Here is a 26,882-nt window from a genome sequence, read left to right as displayed (position 1 = left end):
CCTTTTCTCCACACCCTCTCCAGCATTTATTGTTTCTAGATTTTTTGATGATGGCCATTCTGACTGGTGTGAGATGATATCTCATTGTAGTTTTGATTTGCATTTCTCTAATGATTAATGATGTTGAGCATTCTTTCATGTGTTTGTTGGCAGTTTGTATATCTTCTTTGGAAAAATGTCTATTTAGGTCTTCTGCTCATTTTTGGATTGGGTTGTTTTGTTTTTTGTTATTGAGCTGCATGAGCTGCTTATAAATTTTAGAGGTTAATCCTTTGTCAGTTGCTTCATTTGCAAATATTTTCTCCCATTCTGAGGGTTGTCTTTTGGTCTTGTTTATGGTTTCCTTTGCTGTGCAAAAGCTTTGTAGTTTCATTAGGTCTCATTTGTTTCTTTTTGTTTCTTTTTGTTTTTATTTCCATTTCTCGAGGAGGTGGGTCAAAAAGGATCTTGCTGTGATTTATATCATAGAGTGTTCTGCATATGTTTTCCTCTGAGAGTTTGATAGTTTCTGGCCTTACATTTAGGTCTTTAATCCATTTTGAGTTTATTTTTGTGTATGGTGTTAGGGAGTGATCTAATCTCGTACTTTAACATGTACCTGTCCAGTTTTCCCAGCAACACATATTGAAGAGGCTGTCCTTTCTCCACTGTACATTCCCAACTCCTTTATCAAAGATAAGGTGACCATATGTGCGTGGGTTTATCTCTGGGCTTTCTATCCTGTTGCATTGATCTATCTTTCTGTTTTTGTGCCAGTACCATACAGTCTTGATACTGTAGCTTTGTAGTATAGTCTGAAGTCAGGGAGCCTGATTCCTCCAGCTTCGTTTTTCATTCTCAAGATTGCTTTGGCTATTCGGGGTCTTTTGTGTTTCCATACAAATTGTGAAATTTTTTGTTCTAGTTCTAGTTCTGTGAAAAATGCCATTGGTAGTTTGATAGGGATTGCATTGAATCTGTAGATTGCTTTGGGTAGTAGAGTCATTTTCACAATGTTGATTCTTCCAATCCAAGAACATGGTATATCTCTCCACCTATTTGTATCATCTTTAATTTCTTTCATCAGTGTCTTATAATTTTCTGCATACAGGTCTTTTGTCTCCTTAAGTAGATTTATTCCTAGATATTTTATTCTTTTTGTTGCAATGGTAAATTGGAGTGTTTTCCTGATTTCACTTTCAGATTTTCCATCATTAGCGTATAGGAATGCCAGAGATCTCTGCGCATTAATTTTGTATCCTGCTACTTTACCAGATTCATTGATTAGCTCTAGTAGTTTTCTGGTAGCATCTTTAGGATTCTCTATGTATAGTATCATGTCATCTGCAAACAGTGACAGCTTTACTTCTTCTTTTCCAATTTGGATTCCTTTTATTTCCTTTTGTTCTCTGATTGCTGTGGCTAAAACTTCCAAAACTATGTTGAATAAGAGTGGTGAGGGCTTCCCTGGTGGCGCAGTGGTTGAGAGTCCGCCTGCCGACGCAGGGGACACGGGTTCGTGCCCCGGTCTGGGAAGATCCCACATGCCGCGGAGCAGCTGGGCCCATGAGCCATGGCCACTGAGCCTGCACGTCCAGAGCCTGTGCTCCACAACGAGAGAGGCCACAACAGTGAGAGGCCCGTGTACCACAAAAAAAAAAAAAAAAAGTGGTGAGAGTGGGCAACCTTGTCTTGTTCCTGATCTTAGTAGATATGCTAATACATAGTCTTTTGTGTCAGCTCTCTTTCACTCACTTAGCATAATGATTTCAAAGTTCATCCATGCTGTAGTATGTATCTGTTTAATTACTGAATAGTATTCCTTTATATATATCATATTTTGTTTATACATTCAACAGTAATGAACATTTGGATTATTTCTAGTTTGGGGCTATTCCAGATAATGTTGCTATGAACATTTGCATACAAGTCTTTATGTAGACATGTTTTTTTCATTTCTCTTGGGTAGATTTCTAAGAATGTAATTGCTGGTTCATATGGTAACTCTGCATTTATCCCTTTGAGGAACTGCTAAACTGTTGTCCACACTGGATGCACCAGTTAACATCCCTGCCAGTAATGTATGAGGCCTTCAGTTTCTCTACATCCTCACCAGCATTTGTTATTATCTGTCTTTGATTATAGCCATCCTAGTGGGTGTGAAGTAGTATCTCACTCTGGTTTTGATTTGCATTTCCCTGATGATTAATGATGTTGAACATCTTTTCATTTGTTCTTTCATTTTGCTTCTTGGCCATTTGTACATCTTCTTTAGTCAAATCTGCTGTCGATTCTTAAATTGTATCATTTGTCTTTTTTTTTCTTCCAGTTTCATTGAAATGTAATTGACATACAGTGCTGTATAAGTTTAAGGTGTACAGCATAATGATTTGACTTACATACATCATGAAATGATTATCAACAATAAGTTTAGTGAACATCCATCATCTCATATAGATACAACATTAAATAAATAAATAAATATTTTTTCCTTGTGATGAGAACTCAGGATTTACTCTCTTAACAATTTTAATGTATAACATACAACAGTGTTAATTATATTTATCATGTTGTACATTACATCCCTAGTAATTTTTTATCTTACAGTTGGAAGTTTGTACCTTTTGATCATCTTCATCCAATTCCCCCTCCCCCCTCTACCCTCTGCCTCTGGTAACCACAAATCTGATCTCTTTTTCTGAGAGTTTGTTTGTTTGTTTGTTTTTGAAGTATAATTGACCTACAACACTATGTTAGTTCCTGGTGCACAACATAGTGATTCAATATTTCTATACATTTCATACCCATCACCATGATGTCTACTTACCATCTCTCACCATACAAAGTTATTACATAATTATTCATTATACTCCCCACACTTTACATTTCGTACCCATGACTCATTTGTTTTGTAACTGGAAGTTTGTACTTCTTAATGCCCCTCAGCTATTTCTCTCATCCCCCTTCCCCTCTCCCATCTGGCAACCACCTGTTTGTTCTCTGTATCTTTGACTCTGTTTCTCTTTTGTTTTGCTTGTTCATTTGTTTTATTTTAAAATTCCACATATAAGTGCTATCATATGGTACTTGTCTTTCTCTGTCTGATTTATTTCACTTAGGACAATGCCCTCTAGGTCCATCCATGTTGTCACAAATGGCAAGATCTTCATTCTTTTTTATGGCTGAGGAATATTCCAGTGTGTGTGTGTGTGTGTGTGTGTGTGTGTGTGTGTGACATCATCTTTATCCACTCACCTATTGATGGGGCCTAAGTTGCTTTCATATCATGGCTACTATAAACAATGCTGCAGTGAACATAGGGGTGCACATATCTTTTCACTTCAGTGTTTTTGTTTTCTTCATATACATACCCAGGAGTAGAATTGCTGGATCATATGGTAGTTCTATTTTTAAGTTTTTGAGGAAATTTTCTACTGTTTTCCATAGTGACTGTACCAATTTACATTCCCACCAACAGTGCACGAGGGTTCCCTTTTTTCCACATTCTCTCCAACACTTGTTATTTGTTATCTTTTTGATAATAGCCATTCTGATAAGTGTGAAGTGATCTCTGTGTTTCTATACACTAACAATGAACAATCAAAAAGAGAAATTAAGAAAGCAATCCCATTTATAATTGCATCAAAAAGAATAAAATACCTAACAATAAATCTAATCAAGGAGGTAAAAGACATGTACCCAGAAAACTACAAGACACTGATGAAAGAAATTGAAGATAATACAAACTGATGGAAAGATATACCATGCTCCTGGCTTAGAAGAATTAATATTGTTAAGATGTCCATACTACCCAAGGCAATCTAAAGATTCAATGCAATCCCTATCAAAATACCAATGACATTTTTCACAGAACTAGAACTATAATTATACAATTTGTATGGAAACACAAAAGACCCTGAACAGCCAAAACAATTTTGAGAAAGAACAACAAAGCTGGAGGTGTCACGCTCCTTGATTTCAAACTGTACTACAAAGCTACAATAATCAAAACAGTATGGTACTGTCAGTCATGAGAACAGACAAATAGACCCATGGAACATAATAGAGAGCCCAGAAATAAACCCATGCACTTATGATCAATTAATCTATGACAAAGGATGCAGAATATACAATGGGGAAAAGACAGCCTTGTCAATAAATGGTGTTGGGAAAACTGGACAGCTACATGCAAAAGAATCAATCAAACTGGACTACTGTTTCAGTTTGATTAAATTCAAAATGTAGTAAAGACTTAAATATAAGACCTGAAACCACAAAACTTCTAGGAGAAAACATAGGGAATATGCTCTTTGACATTGGTCTTAGCAATTTTTTTGGATATATCTCCTCAGGGAAGGGACACAAAAGCAAAAATAAACAAATTGGACTACATCAAACTAAAAAGCTTTTGCATAGCAAAGGAAGCTGTCAATAAAATGAAAAGGCAGCCTACTGAATGGGAGAAGGCATTTGCAAATGATACATCTGTTAAGAGTTAATATCCAAAATATATAAATAGCTCATACGACTTAACATCAAAAAACAACTCAATTTAAAAATGAGCAGAGTACCTGAGTAGACATTTTTCCAAAGAAGACATACAGATGGCCAGCAGGCACAGGAAATGTTCAACATCACTAATCATCAGGGAAATGTAAATCATTTGAATTCTTGTTGGTAAGTTTTATGAGTTCTTTAAATATTCTGGCTACAAATTCCTTATTGGATATGTCATTTACAATTATTTTTCTCCCAGCATGTGGCTTGTCTTTTTACTCCCCTGTGTTCTTTGGTTGTTCTAGAGTTTTAAATTTTGATGATATCCAAATTACCTATTTTTTCATTGCTTGTGTTTTTCTGTCTTGTATCTAAGAAGGCTTTGCCTAAACTAATGTCATGAAGATTTACTCCTGTGATCTATTCAAAGAGTTTTATAGTTTTAGCTCTTACATTTAGCTCTCTGATCCATTTTTTAGTTAATTTTTGTTTATGGTGTGAATTAAGGGTCCAACATTGTTCTTTTCCTTGTGGGTGTTCAGTTGTCCCAACACTGTTGTTGAAGAGATTATATCCTTTCCCCTATTGAATGGTCTTTGCACCCTTATTGATAATCAACCAAATATATTATATATATATTATTTTTAGTCTTTTGTTTTCTTTTTGCCTGATCATTTTTTTTCTGTTCCTCCTTACCTACCTTCTTATGGATTATTTTAATACATGTTTTGAATTATACCTTAATTTATGCACCATGTAAACATTTTTTCTGGGAGCTTTCAAGATTTTATGTTTGGTTTGCAGCAATTTGTGATATTCCTAGGTGTGGTTCTCTTTATTTTCTTCCAAATGGGAATTCTCTGAGCATCTTGAATCTGTAAATTTATGTATTTCACCAAATTTTGGTCATTATTTCTTCAAAAAATTTTTCTGCCCCCTTTTCTCTTTTTTTCTGGAACTCCAGTTACACACATGTCAGACCTTTTGATATTGTCCCACAGGTCCCTGACGTTTTATTCATTTTCTTTTCAAAAAGTTTTTAAATCTTTTCTTCAGATAGATCAAATGAAATTAGCCAGTTTTCAAATTCACAGACTCTTATCTGTCAGCATCATTCTGTTAAGTCCGTGTAGTAAATGTTTTAATTCAGATGTTGTATTATTCAGTTCTAAAATTTACATGTGGTACTTTTTTATAGTTTCTTTTATTTTTGGCTGAGAGTTTCTATCCCTTCATTACAAGCATATTTTTCTTTACCTCAATGCATGTAGTGAAAATAGGTGCTTTCAAAATGTTGTCTGGGGCTTCCCTGGTGGTGCAGTGGTTGGGAGTCTGCCTGCCGATGCAAGGGACACGGGTTCGTGCCCCAGTCCGGGAAGGTCCCGCATGCCGCAGAGCGGCTGGGCCCGTGAGCCATGGCCACTGAGCCTGCACGTCTGGAGCCTGTGCTCCGCAACGGGAGAGGCCACAACAGTGAGAGGCCCGCGTACCGCAAAAAAAAAATGTCTGATAATTCCAACATCTGAGATATATAAGGGCTGACCTTATTTGATTGTCTTTTTCCTTTGATAATAGGTCACATTCCTGGTCCTTGTTACATTGAATAATATTGAATTGAATTCTGAAGAATGTGAATATTATGTTATTAGGACTCTAGATTATATTTCTCTAAAGAATGTTGATTTGGGTTTTTTTTAGTAGGCAATCAATTTAATTGTGCTCAGATTTCAAACTCCGTTCTTTGATAGTTCTAACTTCAATTATTTTAGCTCTAGATGTAATGCTGGGAGTTTCTCTTGCACATGTGAAATTCAGGGGTAATCCACATATTTGGGTAGAGCTTATAAAGTTTTGTGCTCCTCTTCTCTGATTCTCTCCTTTCCAGGATTTCCTCTTCACCTTCTGGTGGCAGTTGATTCCCCAAACTCTGTCGTTTGGTTCTTCAGGACAGAAAGACTGAGAGATTTCTTTTGGGGTTTTAACTGCCCTGTATGGTAAAGGCTGTAGCATACCCTCAGGCTAGATGCCATGAAAATGGGAAACTCACCCAGTACAGTTTCTTTCCTCCCCTCCAATATCTGCCTCTACAGTACCTTTGGATAGTTGGTTTTTGTATTTTGTCCAGAGTTTTAAATTGCCACCTATGAGAGGAACAGGTTGATGTAATAGGAGTTTACTTAGCCATTATCAGAAGCAGAACACAGTGCTCAATATTTTTTAATAAATAAAAACATAGCATGCTTAGGCATTCCCTGGCAGTTCAGTGGTTAGGACTCCACGCTTTCACTGCCACAGCCTGGGTTCAGTCCCTTGTTGGGGAACTAAGATTCTGCAAGCTGCATGGCACAGCTATATATATATGGCATGCTCTGTATATAAGTAAGTTTTTTCTATAAATGAGACATTATAATAGGTGCAATACCTATTCACATTTTAAACCTTATTAAAACATTTTAGAGCAAGAGGTATTAAAATGCAAATATTTTGGTACAACTACTTACCTATTCTTCAGCCGTTATTATTCAAAGCTTAGTCTAACCCTGTCCTCCAAGTCTGAGTATAACTTACTGTGAAGACTTTCATGGTTTCTAGGGCTCATTTTTGTGGCTTGAGATAGCTAACTAGTGTTTATTTTAGCTAACATTATTGACCACCTATGTGTCAAGCACGGTGTTAGTTCATAATATATAATACTTCATATAATCCTAATAACCATATAAGGAAGTTATTATTATTCTCAGTTTTCTGATGGGGAAATTGAGGCTCAAAGTGATCAAATAGTTTCTCTAAGGTCACACATCTGAACTGGGATTGTAACAGTGATCTGTCAGAGTACAATGCCCATCAAATGCATCTTCCATTCAATCACTGAGCTCTCTGTACTTGGAAAATCTTTAATTTTCTGTCAACTAATAAGAGGAATAGTTTCATTAGGACTCCCTAGATATTCTTGTCAGATAACTGTCTGCTTTATTTTCTTTCCTCTGCTTCCAGGGCCTTCTTGCATCATATCAAAGCAGAAAAAAAACAAACAGAAAAATTTTGCAATAATATAATGACATCACTTTGAGCAAAAGTCCAGAAGTCATCTTATTCTAAATATTAAAAAAATTGCAAATCCATTTTACTAATCTGTAATAAACTTTTCCTGCTGCTTCTTGCTATCAGCCTTAGAAAAAAACATCATCTAATATAATATAAATAGTGAATACTAGATCTCATGTGACCTTGGACAAATCTTATCTTTATGTTCCTTATCTATAAAGTAAGATAATAATTAATAGCTGTGCTACTTACCTCACAGGGTTATCAGATAGAGGGTCAATGAGATTGTGTATATGAAAACACTTACAAACTTCAAATCTCTATTTGAAGTCAAGAGCTCACAATCATGATGTGTAAAAAGTTGACCTTATGAACCAGCATACACAAGAATTAGATCATTGTTCTGCTCTCTGGTACTAACAATGAGTTAAAGTATTATGGAGACCTGATTTCAAAACCACTCTGCTATTTATAAACTCTGTGGCAGGTTTAACCTAAGTTTCAGTTGCTGCACATGTGAAAGGAGGCTAATACCGCCTTCCCTTCTGGGGTGATGAAAGGATTAAATGAAATAATATTTGGCCAAGTGCCTAACACAGCACTGAGGGCTTCTGGAAGTGACAGTGAGTGTCAAGACCCTGGTGAAAACTATGCTTCCTCACCCATTTTTCCCTGTGCGCATGGCTCCTTGAAGCCTGGGATGAAGGACTATTATATGCATTCTTTCATTTGATTTTCACAATAGCTCTATGAGGTCAGCTAAGCAGATGTTGTTATGCTCATTTTTATATGTGAGAAAACTAAGGGTATTGGCTCTGATTGTGCCATGTACTATTTAACACTAATGAATACTGTATGATGTCCAAAAAAGGTACCATTAAATGTTTTTTCTCTTTTAAAAGAATAGCTTTGGGGCTTCCCTGGTGGCGCAGTGGTTGAGAGTCCGCCTGCTGATGCAGGGGACACGGGTTCGTGCCCCGACCCGGGAAGATCCCACATGCCGCAGAGCGGCTGGGCCCGTGAGCCATGGCCGCTGAGCCTGCGCGTCCGGAGCCTGTGCTCCGAAACGGGAGAGGCCACAACAGTGAGAGGCCCGCGTACCGCAAAAAAAAAAAAAAAAAAAAAGAATAGCTTTGGCAGTATCTATTAAAGCTGAGCATATACATACCCTATAACCCAGCAATTCCATTCTTAAATTTATATCAAACATAGATGAATATATATATATATTCACCAAAAGACAAGTAATAGAATGTTCATATCAGCACTATTTGTTTTCTTTTTCCAGTTTTATTGAACTATAATTGACATATAGCATTGGTATTAGATTAAAGTATACACATAATGTGTTGATTGATATATATACATGTTGTGAAATGATTACCACAATAGTTAACATCTATTACCACTTAGTTACAGATTTTTTATTTCTTGTGATAAGAACTTTTAAGATCTACTCTATTAGCAACTTTCAAATATACAATGCAGTCTTATTAACTAATTAGTCACCATAGTGTACATTAGGCCTTATCTTTTAACAGGGAGTTTGTACCTTTTGAGCACCTTCACCCATTTCACCCACCCCACAACCCCATCTCTGGCAACCACCAATCTGTTGTTTCTATGAGTTCAGTTTTTTTATTCCACATATAAGTGGAATCACACAGTGTTTGTCCTGCTCTGTCTGACTTATTTCACTTAGCGTAATGCCCTCTGGTCCATCCCTGTTGTCACAAATGGCAAGATTTCATTCTTTTTATGGCTGAGTAATATTCCAGTGTGTGTGTGTGTGTGTGTGTGTGTGTGTGTGTGTGTATTACCACATCTTCTTTATCCATTCATCTGTCATGGTTACATAGGTTATTTCCATGTCTTGGCTATCAGAAATAATGCTACATTTAACATGGGGGTGCAGGTATCTCTTTGAGATAGTGATTTCACTTCCTTCAGATATATGACCGAAAGTGGAATTTCTGGATTACATGGTAGTTCTATTCTTCAGTTTTTGAGGGACCTCCATACTGTTTTCGATAGTAGCTACACCAATTTACATTCCCACCAACAGTGTACAAAGGTTTCCTTTTTTCCACATCCTCACCAACAATTGTTATCTCTTGTCTTTTTGATAATAGCCATTCTGATAGGTGTGAGGATATATCTCATTGTGGTTATGACTTGCATTTCTCTGATGATTACTGATGTTGAGCACATTTTCATGTACCTGTTGTCCGTTTATATGTCTTTGGAAAAAATGTCTATTCAAGTCCTCTTCCCACTTTTTAAGGGTTTGTTTTTTGGGGGTTTTTTGCCATTGAGTTGTATGAGTTCTATATATATTTTGCATATTAACCCCGTATCAGATATATGATTTGCAAATATTTTCTCCTATTCTGTAAGTGGCATTTTCATTTTGTTGATGATTTCCTTTGCTGTGAGGAAGCTTTTTAGTTTGAGGTAGTCTCATTTCTTTATTTTTTATTTTGTCACCTTTGCTTTATTTGTCAAAACAAAAAATCATCACCAAAACCAATGTGAAGGAGCATACACCCTATATTTTCTTATAGGAGTTTTATGGTGTCAGGTCTTACATTCAAGTCTTTAATCCATTCTGAATTGATATTTATGTATGGTGTAAGATAGGAGACCAGTTCAGTTGTTTTGCATGTGGCTGTCCAGTTTTCTCAACACCATTTATTGAAGAAACTTCTTTCCCCATTGAGGATTCTTGCTTCCCTTGTCAAATATTAGTTGACCATATATATGCATGGGCTTATTTCTGGACTCTGAATTCTGTTCCATTGGTCTATGTGTGTGGTTTTATGTGAGTATCAAAACCATACTGTTTTGATATGATTGCTTTGTAATATAGTTTGAAATCAGAAAGTTTGCTGCCTCCAGCTTTGTTCCTCTTTCTCAAGATGTTTTCGCTATTCTGGATCTTTTGTAGTTCCACACAAATTTTAAAATTGCTTTTTCTATTTTTCTGGAAAATGCCATTGGAATCCTGATAGGGATTACATTAGATCTGTAGATTGCTTTGGGTATTATGAACATGTTAACAATATTATTCCATAAGCATGGAATATCTTTCCATTTATTTGTGTCATCTTCAATTTCTTTCATCAATGTCTTATAGGTTTCAGTGTACAGATCTTTCACCTCCTTGGTTAGATTTATTCCTAGGTATTTTATTCTTTTTGATACAATTGTAAATGGGATTGTTATCTTAATTTCCCTTTCTGATAGTTTGTTGTTAGGGCATAGAAATGAAACTGATTTCTGCATGTTGATTTTATATTTTGCAGTTTAATTTGTTTATTAATTCTAACAGTTTTTTGGTGTAGTCTTTAGGGTTTCTATATATAATATCACATAGTCTGCAAATACAGACAGCTTTACTTCTTCCTTTTCAATTTGCATTCCTTTTATTTCTTTTTATTGTCTGATTTCTGTGCCTAGGACTTCTAGTACTATGTTAAATGAAAGTGGTGAGAGTGGGCATCCTTGTCTTGTTCCCGATCTTAGAGGAAATGCTTTCAGCTTTTCAGAGTTGAGTATGATGTTGGCTGTAGGTTTGCCATATATGGCCTTTATTATGTCTAGGTATATTCCCTCTATACTCACTTTGTTAAGAGTTATTATCATGAATGGATGTTGGATTTTGTCAAATGCTTTTTCTGCATTTATTGAGATGATCATGATTTTTAGCCTTCATTTTGTTAATATGGTATATCATATTAATTTATAGATGTTGAACCATTCTTGCATCCCTGGAATGAATCCCACTTGATCATGGTGTATGATCCTTTTAATGGACTGTTGAATTTGCTTTGCTAATATATTTTGAAGATATTTGCTTCTATATTCATCCATGATCTTGGCCTATAGTTTTCTTTTCTTGTAGTGTCCTTATCGGTTTTGGTATCAGCGTAATGATGGCCTCATTAAATGAGTTTGGAAGTGTTCCCTCTTCAAATTTTTGGAAGATTTTGAGAAGGATGGTATTAATTTGTCTTTAAATATTTGGTGGAATTCACCAGTGAAGCCATCAGGTCATAGACTTTTCTTTGTTGGGAGGTTTTTGATTACTGATTTAATCTCCTTACTAGTAATTGGTCTGTTCAGATTTTCTATTTCTTCATGATTCAGTCTTGGTTGGTTGTATGCTACTAGGAATTTTTATCCATTCCTTCTAGGTTGCCCAAGTTGTTGATGTATAATTATTCATAGTAGTCTCTTATTGTCATTTGTATTTCTGTGCTATCAGTTATAATATCTCCCCTTTCATTTATAATTTTATTTGAGTCCTCTCTTTTCTTGGTAAATCTAGTTATAGGTCTTGTCTATTTTGTTTATCTTCTTTAAAAAAACAGCTTTTAGTTTCATTGATCTTTTCTGTTGTCTTATTCATCTCTGTTTCATTTATTTCTGCTCTGATCTTTGTTATTTTCTTCCTTCTAACTTTGGGCTTTATTCCATGAGATGTAACATTACATTGTTTATTTGAGATCTTTCTTATTTCTTAGTGTAGGTGTTTATTGCCATGAACTTCCCTCTTAGAGCTGCTTTTGCTGCATCCCATAAGTTTTGGTGTGTTATATTTCCATTTTCATTTGTCTTAAGATATTTTTTATTTCTCTTTTGATTTCTTCTTTGACCCATTGGTTGTTCAGTAACATGTTGTTTAATCTTCACATATTTGTGGACTTTCTAGTTTTCTCCTTGTAATTGATTTCTAGATTCATACCATTGTAATTGGGAAAAGTAGTTTGATATAATTTCTATCCTCTTAAATTTGTTGAGACCTGTTTTGTGGCCTAGCATGTGATTTGTCTTGGAGAATGTTCCATATGCACTTGGAAAAAATGTGTATTATGCTGCTTTTGGATGGAATGTTTTATATATATATATAAGTCCATTTGGTCTAATGTATCATTTAAGGCCACTGTTTCCTTATTGATTTTCTGTCTGGATGATCTGTCCATTGAAGTAAGTATGGTGATGATAAACTTCCCTACTGTTATTGTGTTACTGTCAATTTCTCCCTTTATGTCTGTTAATGTTTGCTTTATGTATTAGGTGCTATTAAATTCAGTGCATAAATATTTACAAATCTTATATCCTCTTTTTGGATTGACCTCATTAAATTATAATCTTTTTGTCTCTAATTAGTCTTTGGCTTAAAGTCTATTTTGTCTGATATAAGTTTAGCTACCTTTGCTTTCTTTTGGTTTCCATTTGCATGCAACATCTTTTTCCATCCCTTTACTTTCAGTCTGTGTATGTCCTTGAAGCTGAAGTGAGTCTCTTGTAGGCAGCATATAGATGGGTCTTATTTTTCAATCCATTCCAGCCACTCTATGTCTTTTGATTGAAAAGTTTAGTCCATTTCATGTAAAATAATTAGTGATAGGGACTTCCCTGGTGGTCCACTGGTAAAGAATCCACCTTCCAATGCAGGGGACACCGGTTCAATCCCTGGTCAGGGAACTAAGATCCCACATGCCACGGGGCAAGTAAACGCCCACATGCCACAACTACAGAGTCCACGTGCTCTGGAGCCCATGCACCACAACTAGAGAGAGAAAACCTGCACGCCACAACTAGAGAGAAGCCTGTACACTGCAGCAAAAGATCCCGTGTGCCACAACAAAGATCCCACATGCTGCAACTAAGATCCAACACAGCCAAAAATTAAATAAATAAATAAATATAAATATTAAAAAATAAAATAATTAGTCATAGATACGATCTTATTATTGCCATTTGTTTTCTGGCTATTTTGTAATTCCTTTGTTCCTTTCTTCTTCTCTTTGTCTCTTCCTTTGTGGTTTGATGATTTTCTGTAGGTGTTATGCTTAGATTTCTTTTCCCTTGTCTCATGTATCCATTATAGGTTTTCCTTTGTGGTTACCATGAGGTTTATCTAAAACATCTTATATTTATAACAGTCTATTTTAAACTAACACTTAAGTTCAAACACACTAAAGCTCTGTATTTTTACTTTCTCCCCTGTGTTTTATGTTTTTGACATCACAGTTTACATCTTTTTACCTTGTGTAACCATTAACAAATTATTGTAGTTATAGTCATTTTTACTACTTTTGTCTTTTAACCTTCATACTGAATTTATAAGTGATTACCCACCACCATTACAACATTAGAGTATTCTGAATTTAATTATGTATTTACCTTTACCAGTGAGATTTATACTTTCATACATTTTGTTGTTCCTAATTAGCACCTTTTCTTTTCAGCTTATATTGTAGAAGTCCCTTTAACATTTTTTGTAAGGCCAGTCTAGTAGTGATGAACTCCTTTAACTTTTGCATGTCTGGAAAACTCTGTATCTCTTCTTCAATTCTGGATGACAGTTTTGCTGGGTAGAGTATTCTTGATTGGAGGATTTTTTTTCAGCACTTTGAATATGTCATGTCACTCCCTTCTGGCCTGAAAAGTTTCTGCTGAAAAATCTACTGATAGTTTTATGAGGGTTCTCTTGTATGTAACAAGTTGTTTTTCTCTTACTTCTTTTAAGATTCTCTCTGTCTTTAACTTTTGACATTTTAATTATATTGTGTCTCAGTGCAGGTCTCTGGATTTACCTTCTTGGGAATCCCTGGGATTCCTAGATTTGGATGTCTGTTTCTTTCTCTAGATTAGGGAAGATTTCAGCCATTATTATTTTTTTTTAATAAGCTTTCTGACCCTTTCTCTTTTCTCATTCTGGGACCCCTATAATGCAAATATTGGTCTGCTTGATTGAGTCCCATAATTCCCTAAAGCTATCTTCACTCTTTTTAATTCTTTTTTTTTTCTCCTCTGATTGGATAATTCCAATTTCCTGTCTTGGAGTTCACTGTTCCTTTCTTCCACTTTATCTATTCTGCTATTGAATCCATCTGTTGACCTTTTCAGTTCAGTTACTATATTTTTCAACTCTGTGCTTTCTTTTTTGTTGTTGTTGTTGAGAAAGTCACAGTTTAGTAGGCAGCGTGTTTGTAATACTACATACAGTGTGTCTGTTTTGTAAACATTGACATCCTACACTAAATGAAATATATACGTATATCAAATTTTGTTATTAAAATCAGAATCTCTTAAAGGTCACTTAACACTCAGCTATTAACTGTGAACCCAAATGGCCCAGGGTTAAACTCTGTGCTTTCTGTTTGATACGTTTTTTTTAATATTTTCTGTCTTTTTGTTTAAATTCTCACTTTGTCATGCATTGTTCTCTTAACCTGGTGTGAATCTTTTGACCATTATTTTGAACTCTTTATCAGATAAATCATTTAATCTCAGTTTCATTAAGGTCTGTTTCTGGAGTTTTAGCTGTTCTTTTGTTTATAACATATTCCTCTGTTTCTTCATTTTCCTTGATTCTCTGTGGTTTTTCACACTTCTCTCAGTTTTGACAGAGTGGTCTCATGTAGGAGATGAACCTTATTGTTCAGCCCAGCTCTACCTCTTGATTGTCTCTCAAACCTTTGTGATTGTCTAAGGTGCCTTCTTTGTTTTTAGTGGCTCCTAGTAGTCGAGGGTATGTCAAGACCTGTCAGTGTCCCAAAGGGAAGGATCTCAGTCAGCACAGATGCAGGCTGATTGGAAGCCTCAGACAGCAGTTTTTAAAGTATACAAGTAGACCTCTTTCAGGGAAAGACTGGGAGCTGAGGGCTTCTGCTTGACTTCTTTGCACTAAGCCATGAAGAGATAGCCAGTTAAGAAGTGTTTCTTTGTTTGCTACAGTCCTGTGGATTCTGTAACTCAAACCCCACTGGCTACCAGAGCCATGTGATCAAGGAGGGTGTCCCCTGTGCAGCAGTCACAAAAACCAGGTTACCAAACATGTATACAAGCTCATTCCAGGGAGACACTGGTGACCTGGAGTGGGCCAGAGGAAGAATGTGAAGATGGTGCCCATTGGCCTTTCCCATCTCCAGGGAGGATCACAGTCTGTCCATAGCTGTGTGCTAAATTAGAAGCCTGACCCTCAGGCAGCAGCTTTTAAGGTATGCAAATAGACCTCTTTTAGGGAAAGTTTGGGATATGAGTGTTTATGTCTGCTGTCTCTGTGGTAGGCCTGGGGGGGGATAGCCACAATAAGTCCTCACAGACCTATTAAGAAGTGTTTCTTTGTTTGGTATAGTCTGTTGGGTCTCATGATTGCAAACCCCATTTTCTTTCAAAGCTATGTGTTTTGGGGACCCATCCCTCAGGTGGAAGTCTTAAAAGTTGGGACACTAGATGTTGGGTTCAAACCCTTCAATCCTCAGGGAGAAGCTGGGAGTTGTGAGTTTCTACATGATTATATGTTTATATGTCACTGAATCAGGGGTAGGGCCATGGAAAGATTGTCTCAGCCCTTCTTATACATTCTCATTCACCCAATGTGTAGGAGTCGCTCAGTTAGTTTCTAGATTTCTTCATAGAGAATTGTTCCCTGTGTAACTGTAGATTTGCTGTGTCCATGGGAGGAGGTGAGTTCAGGAGCCTCCTATATTTCCTTCATGGACCAGAACCTCCAGCACTATTTGTAATAGTTACAAACCAGAAATGACTCAAATGTCCATCAACAGAATGGATGAATAAATTGTGGTGGTATAGTCCCACAATAGAATTCTATTCAACATGAAGGATGAATGAACTATTGCCATATAGCACAATGATGATAAATCTCCTAAATATAATGTTAAATGAAAGAAGCCAGGCACAAAAGAGTACATACTGCAGTATTCCATTTATATAAAGTTTTATAAATAAGCAAAACTAATCTTTGCTGACAGAAGTCATGATGGTAGTTATCCTTGGGTGAGGGGAGAGACAATATGGGAAAGGGGGACAGGGAATGTTCTGGGGTTCAGGTAATTATCTGTATATTGACCTGGGTGCTAGTGAAATGGATGTGTTCACATCATGAAAATTCATCAAGCTTATGATCTGTGTACTTTTCTGTATATATAGTGTACTTCAGTAAAAAAAAATTAATTTGCCTTAGGTAAAAAAGAAATCCAATATCTTAGGAAAGCTTTTTCAGTGGCTTCCCACAGTACTTAGAATAAAATCCAAAGTCCTTACCATAGCCTACAGAGCTATACATGATCTGGCCCATGGCTACCCTCCTCCACTTCACTTCTTACCATTATTCCCCTTGGTTACTCAGCTCCAGCCACGTGGCCTTCTCACTTGTCTGCAAACATAAAACTACTTTCCACCCTAAGACTTTGTACTTGCTGTTCTCTGCCTGGAACACTCTTCTCTCAGCTTGTCACATTGCTGGTTTCTTATCATACAAGTACCAGCTCAAATGTCACTTCTTTTTTAGAAAAAAGTCCTTCTCTCAACAATCCTTCTGAAATAGACTTCCCAATATTTTTTTTATCATTTAACACTATTTTTTTCTACATAACATCTGTAACTAGTTATGTATTTGTTACTTGTTCATCATCTATCTTTCTCAATAGAATGTAAAATCCCCAAAGTCTGGGATCATGTCTGCTGTGTTCACCATTATATCTTTAATGCCTGACACACCACCTAGCACATAGCAAGTACTCATGTAAATGTTAGGGTTGAATGAATGAATCAGTGAAGATTCCTGGGTAAACTCTCTACTAGGCTGTAGCTAGGATTTCTCCCACGAAGGAAAACACCTGAAAAGTTGTAAGTCATCCTATTAAAAAGAAAGCTTTGTTAGTACAAACTCTTGCCAACCTCAGCTTGGTGAGGAGAAAGCTCAGATCTTTCCCCAGTGTTTCTATGAAATTTGGCCAAGGGAGTGTTCTTTAGATAAAACATAATATTCTAAGATGGTAGAAACTAGCTAAAACTTTCTTCTATCCCCTATCCTCAGATTTTCCAAAAGAAAACAAAATATGGTCAACAGGCAGTGGAGCTCTTCTCTAAAATCCTGTAGTCATGAGAGAACATTATTATTGTTACCTCATCATGGGACAAGTAATAAGTATAGGGAAAGCTTATGTAAAATTGCTTAATAAGCAACAGATTTCTTTAACATGTGTTTGAGGAGATCTTTCTTTCTCACAATTTCACCTTAGGTACAACAACTATGACCGGGCTGTCATCAATACCGTACCTTATGATGTTGTCCATCGTTGGTATACAGCACACCGGACTCTAACAATAGAGTTGAGGAAACCTGAGAATGAGTTTTGGGTCAAACTAAAGCCTGGCAGGGTGGGTGCCAAACTCGAAAGATGTCAAGTAAGCTCATTATACTGAAGCAGTGAAGAATGAGTACTTATTGAATATGTGAGTCAAAATGTTGCAAAGGAAAAAGAGAAAAGAGTCCTGGGTATTGGCCCTGGTCCTACCACTCACTCACTAAATGACCCAGAAGCAGGCTCTCCCCACTGACTCAGTGACTCTAATTGTATGATGAGGGGGTTGAAGGACTCCATTTACCTTCTCTCTTCCCTGGGACCTTGATTCATTAATTATTTCATCCTCATGTCCCTATGGGCTAAGGGTCCTTCTGGCTTTATGATTCCTTTTTTTTTTTTTTGGCTCTTGATATTTCCTCTGGATAAAGAATATCTCTAGCTTAGCATAAGACATAATGAAATAGTTTAACTCTTTGAGAACATATATAATAACAATTAAAGAGAAAGAAAAAAAAAGAAACCAATGATCTGGTTTGCTTTGATAAGAGAATAATTAATCAAGAAATAAAAGCTCCTCAAAGTTCAGGGCCTGTAACCTGCTGTTACCTTTGTTACTTCCATTTAGCCTACTACAGAGCTATGTACATCCTAGTTTCCAAATGTTTGTTTAATCTCAAAAGAAAAACACCTCATTGAATGTAACCAGAGAACAACCTAAAGCTTTTATTTTAAATGATCTCTTCTGATTTAGGGTTCCTTTGGTCTGCCCTTGTTCTGAGTGTTTTTCTCTCTTTTTTTCCCACTCACAGGTCCTATTTATAGACAACTGGCGCGTCCTACATGGCAGGGAATCCTTCACTGGCTACCGCCAACTCTGTGGCTGCTATTTAACAAGGGATGATGTATTAAACACTGCTCGTCTCTTGGGTCTTCAGGCTTAAAATTGACAGCATTGGTATTATGAACACACCTGACAACCTGGCTACCAGAATTCATATCAGCAGAATAATATTGTGTCAATACCGACTTCAAATTGTCTCCTTACCTCATCACACAAAACAAAAGCCTCCCCTTTCTCTAACAGGGAAAACCTTGGAGAGAGGCTTCTGAGATAGCCAATGTCAGCCATCTAGTATGGTAGCTTTCTTCCCCAAGTTATAACATGGACTCATTTGGTTTTTGGACCCTTTGATGTAATTGTGGTCAATCTGCCTCAGAAATACAATCACCACATTGATAGAGAAACAGTAATAGTCACTAGGTAAAAATTTGTTTCAACAGGATCTGTTAAAAAGAAATGCATTCTAGGAATAACAAAGTCTTAATAGGGCAGAGATTTGCAACATTTTTGGTCTTAAGACACCTAATCACTCTTAAAAGTTATTGAGGACCCCAAAGAGTGCTTGGATGTGGGTCGTATCTATTGCTACTAATTGTATTAGATACTAAAACTTAGAAATGTTTAAAATTTAAGGACAAAAAGGCACACATCCATCAGCTGTCAGAGAGATGACATCATCGCATGTCATGTAGCTTCTGGAAAAGTCTTCTGTACATTCATCAGATAATTCGAGTGAAAAAGGCAATATCATCTTAATGTTGTTATTAAAAATTGTTTTTAATACACAAACCCACTAAATGGATCTCATGGACTGCTCTAAAGGTGTCTTTAGACCACACTTTGAGAACCAGTGTGCTAGAGGATACCTTGGGACAGTCCTTTACATAGGCCTATGGATTAAAGAGTTTAACTGGAACCCTAAATTTTTCTCTGTGGTCTCCTAGAACTACAGATATTGTAGGAATTGCTTCATATTACAAGCTCAGTGATAAGGTGGGAACTGAATACAGAGTGTTTTATCTTGTGAGAAGAGTTATCTCTATCTAAGTCATCTCTTGAGGAGTAAAACTAAGAAGTCACAATAGCTCCTGTGAAACAAACCCATCAGTTTTGTAATTCCGTGAGGGATAATTGCAGAAAGTTTTTAGACGTTTCTGAGGTTCCATATAGTAATTCACACACACATGCACATGCGTGTGTGCATACACACAAAACACAACAGAGGGTACAGAGGGTTAGTCTCTAAGATTGTTCAGGGAATTCATCACAATCGATAATGTGCCTCCAAAGAACTGGAGATTACTATCCAAACTTGCATTTTGGCTTTTGATGGAATTTAGGATACAATCTGTTTTCCTCCATTTCTGTTAATCGTTTTTTTCCTTTTTTTTCCCCTATCTTAAAATATTATACATGTTAATTGCCAAGATTTGACTGGGTTAAGTATAATACCTTGTTTCTTTTATTTTTTTAATGGCTTTCCTTTATATGTGGAGAGAGAGAAAGGGAAAGGGAGACAGAGATAGAGAGAGACAGAGAGATAGGTGTGAGGTTTATTTTCCCTTGGCTTTCGTTGAAAGCGAAGCTGTACAATAACCACGTTGACTGCTATAAAATGATGAAAGACAGTCCAGGCTAGGATGTGCACAAGAGGAAAAAAGCATTATTAGTGAGGCTAGGAGTCACAAATCAAAGAAAAGTCAGTATTCTGACAGAGAATAGAGCGTAATCTGATGTTTTCAGGAAGTTCCTAGTTCACATTTAATAGTTTATATATTATTTTATTGACCCATCCAGTGCTCCAAAATATGTTCTCAAATATTTCTGCATTTTAATTGTACTATATAGGAATCTTTAGGGGTCTTCCATGAAGTGTGTTTTCCTCTTAGGTCAAAGGATTGATAATTAAGTTCACGTCTTAAAGAGTATACCCTTTAGCAATTAGAATAGAAAAGTAACAACAAAAAGTAACAACATTTTAACATACCGTCTTTTCTCTGTACTATTATGTACGCTTAAAATATGTTACCATTCATTAGTCTTCATCAGGATATTTACCTTTTTAGAAGTTTTACCTAAATTAGCCTTGAAAATTACACTATAACTGAGGTCAGCATTGCTTTATGACAAAGAAAGAACATATTCATGGCCCTGGAGAGATAAGGACACAGATCAATGTTATCCCTTACTGAAGGACTCCCTTTACCTTGTCTCTTCTCTGGGACCTTGATTCATTAATTATTTCATCCTCATGTTCCTAAATTTTCAATCAATACTTTTCTGCAGTGTACTCTCCTCAGAGGAAGAAAGAGGAAAAGGAATTATTTGAGTGTTGGTGATGGTCACTGACAACTTTCTATGTGAGAGATTTCTTTTTCACATCTCTTTCTGGTGTCCCTGAAAATGTAAGCATGGGTGTGTGTCAACCACGCTCGCTGTAGGGTCACTTTTACCTTTTGCTATAGTGGGATGGGATCAGTAGAGAGTCAAGAGCACAGCACCTAATATGGTGTTATAGCACCTAACATAATCATTTCATAATATGGATTTGTTGTAATGAAAATAAATTAATGAATTCTTTTCAAACAAACTCACCAGAAAATATCACATTCTCTGTATGTCTTTTTGTGTTTGGCAGTTAACTGGTGCTGAATTTTGTTCACCTTCATCTAGAGAGACCAAGCATTCAAGTGTGCGCAAACTGAGAGGGGTTTCCTGGGCTGCAGAACTTACAGTTTTAAAACTGGGAAAGTCCCACACAGATCATGACTGTTGGTCCTTCCTTCTTGCTGCTAGCTGCATTTTGCTCTTCAGTTTTCTCTTCTTCAGTTTAAAATGAAGGCCTTGGACTAAGTAGCATCTAAGGGCTGTGCCATTCTGTAATTTTGTTTGGCCTCTCATCGCTTAAGTTTTCTTATATGGGTACAGTAAGGAAAATACCTACCCTCCAGGGTTTTGTGACAAATTTCTGATTATTAACTAAGATGTTTGTGGCACATAATAATGACCAATAATAATAGCTAACTCTTACATAGTGCTTGCTATGTGCCAGACACAGTTCTAAGTGCTTTTAATACCCACAGCAACCCTATCCCCATTTTAGAAATAAACAAATACAGGCAATGAGAGATTAAGTGGCTTACCCAAGATCACATAGCTAAATAAGTGTCAGAGTTTGGATTAGAACCTTCACAGTCTGGCCACAGAGACAATGCTTTAAAGTAATTTGCCATATTGCTCAATAAATGTTAATTCCTACCCCCCTTTCCCATACTTACACAGTCTAGCTGACCAATCATAGATAATAATCATCTCCACTGTTACAGTGTTTCCCAAAAAATCTTAAAAGAACCATGAGAATATCTACATTTGTTTTGCAAATACTCTGCAAACATCCACAAACACCCCCCCACAACTTTCTAAAAACTTTTCTTCACTTTCTCTAATTTTACCTCTTTCAAAGGTGGAACCTTGATGTTAGAAGGAAATCAATCAACCTATTCAGCATGTTTCCTTCTTACCACAATCTTGCAAAATACCAGTCAGTTGTTAAGATCAAAAGCACCTTACAGGGCTTCCCTGGTGGCGCAGTGGTTGAAAGTCCGCCTGCCGATGCAGGGGACACGGGTTCGCGCCCCGGTCTGGGAAGATCCCACATGCCGCGGAATGGCTGGGCCCGTGAGCCATGGCCGCTGAGCCTGCGCGTCCAGAGCCTGTGCTCCACAACGGGAGAGGCCACAGCAGTGAGAGGCCCGCGTACCGCAAAAAAAAAAAAAAAGGACCTTACAGGACCTATTCACATCACTGCCCCAGGAAGCTCTTGGGCATATTGAAGATCCACTCACAGAGCCAGCTGATGGCTCGGCTCAGCTCCTAGTTGTGAGGTCAGCCTGTGTCTGTGTCCTCACCTCTTCAAGGTTGCAGCTCACCAGAGCCAAAGATGCTGGGAGATTTGGTAGTAGCTCTTTTTTTCCTGATTTACATTCAGGGGTTGGTGGGTAATTTCATCCTGCTTCTTGGCTTTAAGCAGTGAGCTTCCATCTTGCTTATAGTTCTTTTAGACACCATTGTTTGCTTCCAGTGCAGCAAAAGCCTGCTGCTTCAGCACAGAGGCAATTATCCTTTTTGTGTGTATGTTGACCATTCCTTTTTTATTTTACCTTTTGATATTTTGCCGTCATTGCTGTGTGTTTGGAGCACAAGGCTAGCCACAGCATGAACCTACTGCAGTATCTTGAATGGAGATCTTTTCCGTATTGCTATTATTCTTCCCTGATTCCCTAAACTGAGTTTGCAGAATATGACTGCACACTTTCTTGGTGGATCAGGCTCATCGCTGTCGTGTCTGTTTTTGTGCCAGACTATGAAACAGTATAAAGTCAGCTTGATTAACAGAATCCAAGCTTCCTTTCTCGAAAAAACTAATCAAACATCTCTTACAATTGTGATACATTGTCTTAAGCCGTGTGTGTGTATTATATTGATTAATAGTGTTCTAACTTTTCTATGTGGGTGGATAAGCATGGTAATTTATCGTGTGCACAAGTGAAGATCACAAGGGTCAATGCTATGCACATCTTTGAAGTCAGTGAAGGCTTTTCTGTATTAGCCCCATCATTATCTATGGTCTACCCTTTGCCCCATTGATGGTGGTTAACTCCCTCCAATTCAGGTCCTCAGTGTCCTCTCACCTTCTGCTTTCTAGCTCCCTCTCTCATACCTCGACTGAGGCAGCATAGTGTTGTAGGAAGAGCATGGACTTGAACCAACCTTGGCTTGAATTCAGCCTCTGTCTCTTACTAGCCTGGCAAATTTTGGGAAGCCACTTTCTCTCCTTGAGCCTCTGTTTCTTAACCTGCAAAATGGGGTAAAAAATGACATCTATCTGATAAACCTGTGGTAAAGAATGAAATGAGGTCATATGTATAAAGTGTCTTCCATAGTGAGCAGCACATAATAAACACTCAGTACTTAGTAGTTTATCATTGTCACCAATATCAGTATTTGAACAAATAGCAGAGACCAGGGTTAGCCTCTGTGTTTGATAGAAATCAGCATTCTACTTAGAGAGAAAGAGCAAAGTTATGGGAGTCAGAGCTGGAAAAATATGTGGAATGCTAAGGGTCAGAGAGAGTAGACAGGTCGTGAATTGCAGAACTACTGGCAAGGCACCTGAACCTCAAGCATGGCCTTTATGGATAGGAAGTTGGTTTTGGGTAGGTGGTCCGGGGGCTGAGAGCTGAAAGAGCAGAAAGGTCATAGAAGAGATCAGAGAGCCTGATGAGAAAAGCTGAGTCTGGAGTGTTTTAGGGAGAGTGGCTTGATAACAAAGATGTGTAGGGTGAATGAGGCAGGCAGGGAGACATCCATGCCTGCAATGATACTTCCACATCTAACTTCACCACCTTCCAAAACCCCACTGAAACTACTATAAAACGATATTTGAAAAGATTAGAAGAGCAGGAAAAGAGACAACTAAGAAGTCCACAAACTAGGAATTGTAAGCCCTTCGTGGGAAAAGCCAGAAAACAACCTGATTTACTAACTCCCCTTTGCTCCTCACAAGAATCTTCAAAGGTTGCAACAGGTAACTCTGAAAGGGGAGGTGAAGGGGGAGTGGGTACCAAACTAATGAGGGTTTTTGAAAAGTAAGAAGTAGATTCTTTTCAAAATCCCTTTCTGTAGTTGATGCCTGCCTGCACTGAGTGTCTGGCCCTTCCCTGCCCTGACAGAAGTCTGAAGTGTTATATTCTCTACAGAGGGTAAAGCAGAGACAATCTGGACTGGGAGTTCCCAACAGCTGGAACAACAGCTGGAGTCTCATATTGAAAACAGAGGGCTCAAGTGGAGGTATGCACGCTGAAAGCTATAAACCCCCAGTCCTCTCCAACTCTGACCCTAAAATTCCGGCAGCTGGAGGAGTATTCTGTGGGCCATCTGACCAACGAAAGAGAAAAATATCTAAGGATATTGATACTGAAGTGTCCCCAGAAAGGGCCCAGCTGGATTAGTCTACAGTGAAGCACACAGTTTGACACTGTGAGGCAGATGAGGAGGAGGAGACCCGTGCAGTCGAGGATATTGATTTTCAGAAGGGGACAGTGGACCTGAGCATGTTTCTTACTGAAAGGAAAGGAGCTAGTCAGAAAAGAGGGAGAGATTAGAGGATTCTGGAAAAAGAAATTAATCCAAATTGGAAAAGAAGAACTAAAAGTGTCACTGTTTGCAGATGACATGATACTATACATAGAGAATCCTAAAGATGCCACCAGAAAACTACTACAGCTAATCAATGAATTTGGTAAAGTAGCAGGATACAAATCAATGTACACAGTCTTCAAAATCCAAAGAGACACACCAATTATTGTGCCTCTTTCTTAATCATAAGTAGTGTGAGGTGCAACAACTTGCTCTCACTTAAGAAGTAATATCCTGACTTTCCATAGAATTTCCACAGAGTTTAATCTCCCTCCTTATGGCAGACATTTTATATATATATATATATATATATATATATCACAACTCACAACAAAAAACAAGGGATCTGGCATTGCCCTGACGGATGGACAGTAAAATTAATACTCCTTATAAATGCAAACTTATTCTGATTTTACTTATCGTGGGGAACTGGAGAAAAGAAACTTTGTGGGTTGTCGATTTGCTCCAGAATTCACAACACATCTGAAATCTCATCTGCAATTGATATTGCCACCGAATTAAATCTGTGATGATCTGCTGTCATTTTCCATGACCCATCTGTCTTTTGTAGGAGTGAAACAAATGAGTTACGTTGGGATATAATAGAAATCCCACCATTTGGTATATAATAGAAACTTTCTGTGATGATGGAGAGGTTTCTTATTTGTGCTGTCCTATATGGTAGCCCTTAGTCACATGTGGCTTTGAACACTTGAAATGTGGCTAGTGGAACTGAAAAACTGATTTTCAATTTCATTCAATTTGCATTTAAATGTAAAAAGCCACATGTGGCCAAATAGCTACCCTATTTGACAGCACATCTCTAGACACATAATGAGCCTAGTGACTTCACCATCTTTCTAATCACTGCACAGGTAGTAAATCCTGCCACAACTGATAACAATTTGCATCATCATTATCACCCAAGTGGACATATTCCCCAAACATAAGATTAAGTGAAATCTGCAACCTGCACAAAGATATGTACAACATATTACCAATTATATGAAGGTTTCTTTTGTTCGTTTGTTTGTTTTTGCGGTACGCGGGCCTCTCACTGTTGTGGCCTCTCCCGTTGCGGAGCACAGGATCCGGACGCGCAGGCTCAGCGGCCATGGCTCAGCCGCTCCGCGGCATGTGGGATCTTCCCAGACTGGGGCACGAACCCGTGTCCCCTGCATCAGCAGGCGGACTCTCAACGACTGCGCCACCAGGGAAGCCCTATATGAAGTTTTTTTAAAGGCAGAACAGCACTCTGATATTATTATGCAATCCATGAATATGTAACAAAAGAATAAAAATCTGTGTGTGGATGATAAATTACAAATTCAGGTGATGATGACCTCTGGGGAATAAGGACTGGAGGAATAAAGGGCAATGAGATCAAGGAAGAATACACAGGGGCTTCAACTATTGTTGTGAAGCTTTAGAGCTAAAACTTGGTGGTAAGTAGATTGTTATTTGTTATATTATCATCTACACTTGTATTTCTGAAATTTTTTAAAAAGAAAACATGCAGAAATAAACACACACTTCTTGCAATTATTGTGAGCTGGACTTAAAAAGAAATTGTGCTTCACACTTTCAGGCATGAGTGAAAAAGACAATAAATAAAGATATAGAAAGAATTCAGGCTTATAGGAGGGAAGGTGAGAATCATATTTGGGGTAGATTCCCTTAGTTTTTTAGTATGCATTGTTAAGATGTGGAGAAGTGAGCATTCATACACTGGTGTGTGTCTATCTTATGGGAGTAACTTTTGTGGGTAATTTGTCAATATCAATACAAGTTTACAGATTAAAATATATTTATATATATTTTAGCTAAACATTTCTAAAAGGTTTAAAAATATTCTTTCTAACATGTTCCTGCCTTCACTCTTGTCCTTGTTCCTAATTGAATCTCCATACTGAACCCAGAGTGGCCCTTAAAAACTGCACACTATTCTACACATTATCTTATATATAATTATTTGCAGTTCCCCCAATGTGCCATGCCTGCCCCTGCCTCTGTGCCTTTTCACATGCTTTTTCCTTTTCCTTGAATGCCATGTTCCCACCATCTAGTGTGCCTAGCAAACTTTTAGTCATCCTACAAGATTCAATCGTAGCCTCACCTCTTTTTACCCTGTATGTTTTAGTTATTAATATTCTTTATTATTTTGCCTTCTCCCTGACCTCAGCCCTTTGCACATTAGC

At 37.3% G+C, this 26,882-nt stretch overlaps 1 protein-coding gene across 4 annotated transcripts in view; it reads left to right on the top strand.

Annotated features, from left to right (window-relative positions):
* The window catches only part of TMLHE (trimethyllysine hydroxylase, epsilon), a 68,372-nt gene extending 47,279 nt beyond the window's left edge, over positions 1–21,093 (top strand). For 2 of the 4 annotated variants that reach the window (XM_033416842.2, XM_033416845.2), the window contains 2 exons: positions 17,580–17,745; positions 18,455–21,093. In XM_033416842.2, the coding sequence (XP_033272733.1) occupies positions 17,580–17,745; positions 18,455–18,586 (298 nt within the window). In that variant the 3' untranslated portion in view covers positions 18,587–21,093. Of the gene's footprint in view, positions 1–17,579; positions 17,794–18,454 lie in introns of all 4 variants that reach the window. The other 2 variants (XM_004285937.4, XM_033416844.2) reach the window with 2 other exon arrangements.
* The last annotated feature ends 5,789 nt before the right edge of the window (positions 21,094–26,882 follow it).

This window comes from Orcinus orca, chromosome X (genome assembly GCF_937001465.1).
Source record: "Orcinus orca chromosome X, mOrcOrc1.1, whole genome shotgun sequence".
Lineage (NCBI taxonomy): Eukaryota > Metazoa > Chordata > Mammalia > Artiodactyla > Delphinidae > Orcinus > Orcinus orca.
The sequence above is the reverse complement of the archived record's forward strand: the minus strand, read 5'-3'. Positions and strand labels throughout refer to the sequence as shown.